This window comes from Impatiens glandulifera, chromosome 6, assembly GCF_907164915.1.
Source record: "Impatiens glandulifera chromosome 6, dImpGla2.1, whole genome shotgun sequence".
Lineage (NCBI taxonomy): Eukaryota > Viridiplantae > Streptophyta > Magnoliopsida > Ericales > Balsaminaceae > Impatiens > Impatiens glandulifera.
Window position 1 is genome coordinate 10223456 of NC_061867.1, and position 11400 is coordinate 10234855.

At 27.7% G+C, this 11400-nt stretch overlaps 1 protein-coding gene across 1 annotated transcript; it reads right to left on the bottom strand.

The window, feature by feature from the left end:
• Positions 1-4043: 4043 nt before the first annotated feature.
• On the bottom strand, positions 4044-7364 carry LOC124941389 (protein NRT1/ PTR FAMILY 6.2). The gene is made up of 6 exons (XM_047481701.1): positions 7229-7364; positions 7037-7139; positions 6690-6907; positions 6060-6613; positions 5629-5972; positions 4044-4716 (listed from the first exon to the last, which is right to left on the bottom strand). The coding sequence occupies exons 1-6, from the start codon at positions 7229-7231 to the stop codon at positions 4136-4138; spliced, it is 1803 nt and encodes a 600-aa protein (XP_047337657.1). The 5' UTR covers positions 7232-7364; the 3' UTR covers positions 4044-4135.
• Positions 7365-11400: the final 4036 nt, after the last annotated feature.

Consider the following 11400-nt stretch of genomic DNA (forward strand, 5'->3'; position numbering starts at 1 on the left):
CTAAAGAAACATCTTCATAAATTTCTCAAATAGATCTTGATTAATAATAATATCTTAGAAATAATAAAAAAGAAAGATTATTAATAGTATCTATGAATTTTTACACTATTTATTGACTTTGAAAAACTGAGTATTATATATGGTAGGTCATGTGTAAATTGTTTATTTTCTTTAAGTAATTTTATTGACATAATTAAATTGCATTAGTTTGTGGTTAGTCTATTTTGAGTTCAAACTAATGATCTTATTTGAAAATAATTATCAATTTTAAATTTGTTTGGTAGGAATATGATACAACTACTCTATTTATTAAAAAAATTTCATATAATATTAAAAATTATATATTTAATTTTTCATTAAAATTTTTTTAAATTGGATTTGGGATCATGATTTGGACAATAACTTGTCATTATCTATCTTTAGTCGGTTTTAAAATCTATAAACCTTTTTTATTTATTATAGAAATCTAACTAATACTTTTTAATAATAATCTTGTTCCAATTTAAAGTGTTTTAATTAAGAAATGTTAAATATTTAAAAATAAATAATAATGTATTAAATCAATTCAAAATTTTCTCATAAGTTATCATAATTCTTAAAAGTTAGAAGTATAGAAGGGTTTTTTCTTTTTTTTCTTTTTAAGAAACAAAATTATTTTAAATTTAAATATAAAATAATTTAATTATTTATTAAAAATAAAAATGGGTTAAAGGCGGAACTAAAAAAACATTTATAATGAAAATAAAACTCAAATATAAAAATTGATATATTTTTCAATTAAGTAGAGCAGCTTTACTAGATAGTTTTATTGAAAACTCAATTTATTTTATCAGATAATTAAAAAAAAATGCTTGATAAAATCTATATTTTTTTTGTATAGCATGATTTAAATTTTAATTACAAATTATTTATTTTCTATTTAGAAATGTTTATTTAATTTGGTTAAATATAAATTAAATAATATAATTTTCAAATACATTAATAAGTTTGTGGCCCCGCTATCGTTCAAACCAGATACCACCGTATTGTTTGGTGGGAGGAAATTAATGAATGTTTTATTATTTTAGCTTATTATTATGACTTTTATTAATGTAAGACTATATAATTACAAATATCTCACTTATAAATCAATTATTAATTTTATAACTTCTGAATCACGCCTTAACCCATAATTTTATATCAAATAAAAATTTATTTGTTTTTATTAATAAATTGTGTTTTTTCTTAAAGAAATTTAGTCACAAATATAATTTATTTAAAAAAAAAATCACATATACATTGTTATTAAAAATATGATTTTGACTATTAGTGATTGATTTTGAATATATTATAAAGTTATTTAAAAAGGAAATTAATAAAAACTTTACATAAGAAGATCATGACTGTTAGATGAAAATAAAAAAAGTGAATGATTTGGTGTGATCTTGAATTTGGTAAGAAGTATCTTATGAATGAAAATTTGAAAGTCCATTGATTTCATGTGACCATTTTTTTTTAAATAAATTTATATATATATATATATATATATATATATATATATATATATATATATATATATATATTCAAGTTTACAGGTTAATAAATTAGTCATCAATTCTCATGTGACTTTTTATTTGTAACTTAATGTAGTTTATACTTATAATACTTTATTATTGAACCTAAGCAAGTTTTCAAATTTCAAATTTTATAAATAGTTTTAGTTCTCATAAATAGTGTTAATCACATTTAAATGTATCAAATTAATATTTTTATTTTAATGTTCTAAAGAGTAGAATCATCGATAAATCCGTGCCTTTATCTTCTTATACCTTCATTCGACATGGAATTTTCTGGATCCATTTTTCGCCCCATATCCCAAGTCCCTTCGTTTCTCCCCAACAACTACGCATTCATGAAAAAAGCAAATGTTCTTAAACAAAATTAGTATTTTTATTTCATTTTATTTCTTTCTGCTAATTATTTTTAATTAAAAAAATTATAATAAAAAAATATATTTACTTGTGATTAAAATATTCTTTTAGATGGGATACTAAGTGGAATCATATAAAATTTTATGAATATATTAAAAAAAAAATATTTTCAACCCAATAATTTAATTTAAATGAGTTAAGACTATTAAATATATAAATAGAATTGTGATAAGTTAAATACTGAGAATTTTTTATATATATATAAAAGTTTAAGAATATTAATATATAATAATAAAATAAAATATTTTAATATTTAATTAATGTATTAAGTGCCGTGCTGCTTAGTATTAAATTTTGTGGTGCTGCTGATAAATCACAAAATTTTAGTTTGTTTACTAAATAATTTCAAATAATATTTTATTTTTCTTTTATTATTATTATTTATTAAATAACTTCATTTTACTAATTAATTTTTTTATAAAAATAAATTTAAATATAATAAATAATTAAATAAATTAAAAACTCAAATAAATTATTTTTAAAAAAATCTAATAAAGATTTCAAATAACTCAATATCAAACTATAGACAACTAAAACTAAAATTTGAAATAGAGTTAGAGTTAACATAATTTTTAAGTAACTAAACTAAATAATTTTTATTAATTTATAATACAAAATTTTTACTTTATAAATTAAAAAGTGTGAACATTCCAATAAAGAGAAAAATAGTATAAAAATTAGTCAAAAGCTGTAAAGACTAAATTATTCCCACAAAATGGTACGAATATGGGACACGTGTCCTAATCACTATCGTTTCAATCGTGAAAGTAACCACTTTTGCATCGTCTGATCAGATTCTCAAAATAAAATAAAATATCAGACCCTCAGTTCATAAGTGGATGACCCAGAAAACAGGAACACTTGTTTTTTTCAAACATCAAAATATGATTTTTTTTTTTAAAATTTAGTTTTTCAACATGAAAATAGGAACACAAATTGTCTTTTACGAACCGTGTGGGCTCTGGTCTTCATCTTCCTCCTTTCATATTAAGCCCATTCATCCTGTTCTGGTATTTGATGAGATTCATTTTTTATAATTATTATACATATTAAAAAAATGATTAAAATAGTTTAAGCATTATTTAAATATTATTTTAACAAACATTTTTTTTTAAATGTTGGTATTGGGTGATAATCTATATTTGATCTCTTATATAATACTTTTGATACAAATATTAACAAGTGAATTACTTTCTTAGAGATTAAAATTCTGAAAAAAATATATTTGTTATGATCTTTATAGAATTTAATAATTGGGTAATGATCAAGTTATTTTTTATTCCAAATTATGATTATCACTTAAGTTAACTTAAGATGTTTTATGTAAAAATCAAACTCGTGATTTTTATTTCTCCTAAAAAAACCAAATTTTAGGGCTTAAACTACTTTAATGGCTGTGTCGTGCGATGTTACATTTCTAAAATTCAAAACAGTAATAATAATATTTAATCTATTCCTTATAACCATACAAAACAAATAAAATAAAAAATTTAGCTCAAGGAAATGATCAACAAATTCATTCATTATACCTTACCAAACAAATAAAATAGGAAATTTAGCCACAATAAATGATCAACAAATCCATTTCTTATACCATACAAAAATAATTAAAAAATGATAAAAATATTTTAAGTATTTTAAATATTTATTTAACCAACATTTAAATTTTTTTTTTGTTAGTGGTTGAGAATCTATATTTGATGTGTTGTGATTGTTTGATGTCCAGAGATCTGTTTTGGGTTGGGCTATTTTATATAATATTTTTGATACAAATATTAATTAGTGAGTTAAATATGTTGTTCTGAGATATAAAATTCTGAAAAATAATAATAAAAATAAATACATTTGTTATGATTTTTTTATGAAATTTAATAATTAGCTAGGTAATAATCCTTCTACTAAAACATTTTAGATGCAATTTTGATCATGTCTATGTTTTTGTTTTGTATGAATTATCTCCACTTAAACTTATGACTTTAAGTAAAAGATCAAATTTGTGACATTTAACTTTTTAAAAGTAAATCTACATTGTAGGTTACTTTAGCTAGTTTGTCATTTTAAAATTGAAAATGATAATAATAATATTGAATTCATTCCTTATACCATACAAAACAAATAAAACAGGAAATTTAGCCACAAGAAATGATCAACAAAAACATAGCTAATTAACACTTCTCTTCATTACCTAAACCGCCTTTATTATCAATCATCTCCATACCACCACCGCAGCCGCCCTGTCCCTTGCCGATCATCGGTTTCTTCTCGTGACGTGGCTTATACCAAACAGCACATATCAAAAATATTACAACATTTATACAACTCAAAACACACAACAAACCATAAAAACAATCAAGTCTCCCATTATTTATATTATCAGCCAACCACCCTTCACCATTCCCCGCCACTCCTCCTCCACCCGTCACGCTTTTCACAACCGAAACTAGAAAACTACTAACGAAGAATCCTAATGATAAGGTTGTGAGAAAAAGACCGGTACTCATCGTTTTCATTCCTTTGGGGGATTGTGTTATGAAGAAATCTAACTGTCCTGTGTATATGAATGCTTCTCCAGCTCCTATTAAGAAGAATTGAGGGATTAATATGAATACGCTCACTGGAAGGGTGGCGATCGGGTGGCTCTGTCGGTGTGCGACGGCTAAACGTTTTTTCTCGGCTAATGCTGCAGCTGCCATTCCTAGGATTGAGAGAATTAACCCTATTGCAATTCTTTGTAGGTTCGTGAAACCTGCCATTAAAAAACTTATGTAAGATTCGATATGGAAAACTAGTAGTAAATGACAAAAAGTGTTTGTCTTAAGGGTGGACCGACAAAATGGTAATGCAATTTATACATTTGCATAGAGCCGCACTTTATAGTCCCTACAAAAAAGTTAAAATATATTTTTGCTATAGTTTAAATACTAGACTTTTAGTCACTATAGAGAATAAATAACTAAGTTAATTTTATTAATTTATTATAAATCTCTATAAATTTAAATGTACTAAAAAATATATTAAAAAAATCAAAGTAAAATAAACCCCATAAATATCCAATCTTTGTGTCAGGCCAGGCCTTAAGCCGATCTGTAAAGCCCTGTACCCAAATATTATTAATTTTTGTTTTAAATAATATACTTGGTTATAAATGTTTTATATTGAAAAAAAAAAGGAAAATGGAAAAAAATAAAATTTGTAGGCTAATTATTTTTTATAAAGATCCAATCTTTGTGCCAGGCCAGGCCTTAAGCCGGATCTGTAAAGCCCTGTACCCAAATATTATTAATTTTTGTTTTAAATAATATACTTGGTTATAAATGTTTTATATTGAAAAAAAATAAAATTTGTTGGCTAATTTTTTTTTTTTATAAAGATTGGGCTGCAAATGCGGATGGTTGTCCTAGCTAGCTCGTGGGTTTGCTGAGTTTACCTCTTGGTCGGTCTGTTCTATCCATTGAGTCCACTGAAATTTGATAGTCTTTTTAAAAAATATTTGTGCATGTTAATTTTTTCTTTGTTTTTTCTCTTAATTGTCTCTAATGTATTATAATCTTTCCATAGTTGTTTAGTTATGTTTAAACAAAATCCTATTTTTTACTATTTCATTAACTATTAAAAAAAACATAAGTCTTTTGTTAAAGAACATAAAGTTATTTTTTACCTGGTTTTCCTTTCCACTTTTTCCAGAGTGGCATGACAAGGCGGTCGTAGACGGCGAGGGTGATGAGAATGGCGGCGACAAAGAAGACCGTTAAAGAACCAGCAGGGATCTGGAAACTTCCAATTGATCTATCCATAGTTGAAGCTTGTTCAACTGAGAATGTTATCATTTGTGCATATGTTGTCCAAAACATGATAGTAGTGGCCCATACTGGTAACAATCTTGCCATCATCTTCACTTCTTCCACTCTTGTCACTGTACAAAGCTTCCATGGATTTGGAACTCCATTAAAGTTCTTCTCTTCAAAGTCTCCTTCTTCAACAATGGCTGCCTTGTCCATAAAACTACACAAAAAGTAACAACATATATATCAAGAAACTATAACATTAGGGTTTGACATGCATGGGTCACTTTATAAATATAAAACTTACTGGAATTGATCTGTATGATGGATTCTTGATTCCTCAAGATTGGTCTCATACAACATTGAAACACTATAAGGAAGATCCAACTTTCTCTTCCTTATTGAAGCAGCAATCACTTGGCAAATATGAACAATGGGACTTCCTTGGCTATTCTTATACCTATATCTCTTTGTCCCAAACAAGAAAATCAAGAGTGCTATAAACATTGAAATCGAGCAAATCCCATATGCCAAACTCCTCCCAACTTGATCTTGTATGTACACAAGAACCGTAACCGCCATTAGAGTACCGATGCTGATGAAGAAGAAGAACCTCTGGAAGAAATACGCCATGTGGGTCTTCTCCTTCGGATCCTTATCGTCGAACTGGTCCGTACCAAATCCAGATATGCTCGACTTCAGGCCACCCGTACCTAGCGCTATTAAGTATAGCGCTAAGTACAAGATTCCCATCTGAAATCCTGTGGCCTGTTCGCACTCGTTGTTTACTAGACGAGTGTGATCGCATGTTGTTGGGCGAAACTGAGGCAATTTCGTCGCGATAGCCAATGCTCCGGTTCCCTAAGAGGAAAGTGGTTATAACAAATTGTAGTGAAAAAGATTAGGACTTACTCATTGTGTTATGAAAGACACTCACTAGGGTTTGGATGGCGGTGAAGATAGCGATGGTTTTGTATCGGCCTAGAAAAGAATCGGCGAGAAAACCACCGAGAAGACATAGGAGAAAAGAGGTGCCCATGAAATCTGAGACAATGTTGGCTGAGGTTGAACTTGGTAAATGCATTGTTCCAATCAAGTAGGTCACAAGGTTAACTGCTATTCCCATTGTGGACAGCCTTTCACATACTTCAATCCCTATTAATTAATTTGTATTACAAGTTTATAGTTAGTTAATTATGATTAGTGACGTGGAATAGATTGCTAAAATACTTGTTTAGGTTATAGTTTTCGACAAATGACAATTTTTTTATTGTTCGAACAAACCTAGGATCAATGCAGCCGTGACCCAACCGCCGGTTTTGGTCCTGTCTGCCGGGAATCCTTTATGGTCTACAGCGTCAGCCACGATCAAACTCGTCTTCACATCCTGAAATTAAAAAAAATGTATACCTATTAGAGAGTTACACAAAAAATAGAGCAAAGAAAGAAAATTGATATTTTGTGCTGATCACTTACCATTTTGGTAGCAATGATTATTGAATTCTATTGAAATAATTGTGACATTTCTCTTGGGGGATATTAGGGTTTTTATAGGCAAAAAAAATCCAATAGTTAAGTGGCTAATCTAAAAGTGACCTTTCCCACCACCAATTTGGGACATATTACTATTAACAAGAGCTTGATTGATATGGTTGGTATTGACCAGCTTATCATATGTTTAGTATAGAAGGTTCTAGCTAAATAGCTATGCTGGAAATATCACAATTATTGACCTTTTATTAATATGGTTAAAAAGCAAAAGAAAAATAATTGATCATATTTTATTATTTGATTTATTGAAGTTGGGAAGGTCTAAATAACAAAATAAAAATAAAAATAAAAGAAGCAAATAAGATCATGACATGAGGAAGGTTTTGGTTATGGAGATTGAGGCTGTGAACCACACCAATAAAAAAAATGTCACTTTAGTGCTTTTGTTACCCCACATTTCAAATAATGCTTCACATTCTTCTTTTTCTCTTATATGTCTTCTCCATATTTCAAAATATAAAAAAAAAAAATAGCGACACTTGTTACCGTGTTTAGTAGCGTCGTTAATCGATAAAACATCCAATTTCAATATCAATCTCTTGCTTTCAATGTTTCCTATTATAAACATTGCATAGTACTAGTAGTTGAAAGAGATTCATTTTCTTTTGGTAAAAAAGAAACCAACACATGTATAGGTAGTTAGACCAAATTTAATCATTACAATAAGAAAATGACTACAAACTATCATCAAAGCAATAAAACACAATGTAAAAGAGTGCAATCCATATAACCAATTATCGACCATATAAAGTCGTTTATATTTTTGTACAGAACTTATTAAAAATGACGACAAACAACTTCGAACAAGAGGACAACGAAATAGGGTAAACCTATAAATCGGTTGCTAGAAGGTATTATATTGGGAATTTATTATGAAAATATCTAACATCTAATGTTAGGCAAAAAGATGAGAATATAATACTAATGATTTTCAATAATACTAACCCATTATGATTTTGACTAAAATGGAATGTTAAAACTATAGATATATTTGTTGACATCAAAATATAGTTTTGAGTTTTGTTGAGCTCTTTGTACATTTAATGTGGTGAAATATATTCATTTATTTTCTAAAAAAATCATAATGATTCTTCAAATTTATCGTTTAAGTATTTGAAATCAATATATGTTCAAATGACATCTCCACCTCTATATTACAAATTGTACACAACTTTGATCATCAACTTATCAACACCGAGCTTTCCTTGTAAAAAGATAATCTTTTGCAAGATTTTCAAAAAAAAAGAAAAATCTAATTTAGAAGATATGAAAGCTACAAGATTTTTAATTATTTTTTTCAAAAAGTCTCACCCATACTTATATTGAAGTAGTAGTAGTGGCTTCCTCAAAGTTATCCTCACTTTTGCAAATTGCACTCGATTTGACATTATATCATTCATATCCTTTGTGAAGGGCCCTTTATCACAATGTTGACAAGAGCTTAAGGAGATTTTGTATGTCCCAAGCTCTTTAGTGAAATTAGATTTTTTAAGAGATGGTTAAGATAGTCTTATGGAAGGATCATATTGAGCACTAAAGATCTTAAAGGGATTTTACATGTTGACCTAGAGTCTTAAAGAGCTAATTAATATAGTGGAATGATATTCAGATTATCCATTTCATATATAATTTCTCTATTTTCCACTAGTTTTTGTTTTTTCTTGTTGTTGCTTCTATTATTATTATTATTATTTCATGTTTTCTTTTATTTATGTTTACTAGTTTGAAAGAATCAATTTTCTTTTGATATTGCATATGTTCTTACAAAAATACACATATTTAATTGGAGAGGAGTAGAGCGATAAATGAGTCAACTTGTTTGTGAGTTGCTCGTGAGCCGCTCAGTCAAAACTCGCTTTGAGTTTGACTTTGACAAAGTTTGAGTCGAGTTCGAGCTCATATAATATATTGTCGAGTTTTTTCGAGCCCGATAATAAATAATATATATTCTATTTATTTTAATATTAAAACCTAAATTTAAAATAAATATTTTATCTTCACAAATATTTGAAAATTTAATTTTAGTTCAAGTTTTTCGAGTCGTGCCGAACTTGTAGATAAATAGTTGAGTCGAGCTCGAGCTCAAATTTATAAACTCGTTCAAACTCGAGTTCAAGTCGAGTTAATAAGTACTTAATTAAGTCGAGTTCGAGCTCAAACTAGTTTGAGCCATTTATCACCCTAAAAACAAGAACGGTCACTAAAGAGTTAAATGAGATTTTTCTCATCAAAACCTTGTTAAAAATTCTACAAATCTTCCTTTATATCAACTACACCAAAAACATTTTCCTTTTAACAATAAAAGAAATGGAATTTACTTAAGTTTCAAATCAAGCAATTGTGACAATACAATAAAAACATGGATAAAAAAACACAAATCAACATACAAAATACTTAATAGACCAAAAAGTCATAGATTCCATGTATATCATGCTAATTCTCTTTATTTTCAAAAAAAAGGAAAAAAGAACAAGATTAATCAATTCTACATTATAAGAGTAAGGTTGTGAAAATCTTCCTTCATATTTCATTAAGTATAATTTAGTATTTCTCTTATAATGATTAATTCTCCTAAGAAATTGATCTTCTTCAAATACGTCCAAAATAAATTCCTTTGTGTTATCTCATCATACGTCGAAAAGGAACGCTTAGATTTTTTTAGATGTAAACTTTTAGATGAAAGTCTTCTTAATTTTGGCCGAAAACTCTCTTCCTATTATTCATATATGCTCATAAAACCACTTAATATAAAAGGGATTAAGTAAATTACTAATTTGATGAAGACTATATAGTAGCCTCTGTATCGTTGAAACTAAGTTAATTTCATTAATTAAAGAGAAATGAAAATTTGGACAAATGAAATTCACACCAAATTTAAATGTGAATTATTAGTGAAATTTAATCCAAATAAAATTTACACCAAATTCAAATGTAAATTAAGGTGAAATTTAATCCAAATAAAAATGAACTTTTTAATTGTTACAATTAACATTAATAACTTGAATAAAGCAATTAACAAATGTTGTTAATTGGTATTATAACTATATAATACTTATTGTTATAGCCTATGTAACTTGCATTCTCCTAATGAAGAAGAAATGTCAATGTAACCATTTGATGAATGAATTAGTGGTCGTTGGATTAAAGAACTGATAAATGATTTTAGGGTTTAATTTTTATCTATATATATATCCCTCCACTCTAATTCCTTTCTACACATTCTCTTATCATATCCACTCTAGAATTTCAAAAGTCTTTCCATATCTTTGTGAGTGTTCTTTGAGTTTCTTGACTCGACCATTTCTGTGTGAAACCTGGTGATTGTGATTTAGGTATTTTTGTCTACTTCGATGTTGTAGTATTTTTTCTGTGCTAAACCATTGCAGGCTCCGTTGCACTCTGGGAAGAAATCACCGATGAAACTCTCTAGTACAAATGGGAGATGGTAAAACTGTTTTAAGAGAAATGTGATTTCACAGGACTCGGAGCAAACGAGAAAATTTTTCTTAATTTTATTAAATAATCTATTGTATTTTTTCTATTATAATTTTTTGTATTTATGTAATATTAATGTGAAATAGTTACGAGATAAGATTATCGACAATCTTAAAACAACTATAATATTACTTACCTCAGATTTTTACACGTTTCTAGTTTTATTTTAGAAATGACTACCGAAACATCTACTTCCAACATGAGGATACCAATTCCTACTAACCATCTGAATAATTCGTACAAGTTCGACGACTCGAACTTTAAAAGATGGTTGCATAAAGTTTTTCTACCTCACAACTTTGAGTCACACACGATTCCTCACAGAGGATTCTCCCACTATTAATATTCATGAGCCAAATATGGCTTCATCATCGGATGCAAACGTGCATCTAAAAGTTGATGTGCAAGCAGTTTCGACCATTGATGTTTGGAACCATTAAGATTTCTTAGGTAGAAATTACGTATTGAATGTGTTGTTGGATTCATTGTGCAATGTGTATAGTGAAAAGAATACGGCCAATAAACAATGACAATCTCTTGAATGTAAATACAAAATAGAAGATGCGGGTGCAAAAAAAGTGTATGATCGGTTGATTTTGAAC

What these genes read in the sequence shown, in the direction of transcription:
- LOC124941389 (XM_047481701.1), bottom strand. An exon ending in CACGGCTGCATTGATCCTAG is followed by an intron (nt 6,908 to 7,036) that starts GTTTGTTCGAAC and finishes ATTAATTAATAG; the next exon opens with GGATTGAAGTATGTGAAAGG. An exon ending in TCACCGCCATCCAAACCCTA is followed by an intron (nt 6,614 to 6,689) that starts GTGAGTGTCTTT and finishes CTTTCCTCTTAG; the next exon opens with GGAACCGGAGCATTGGCTAT.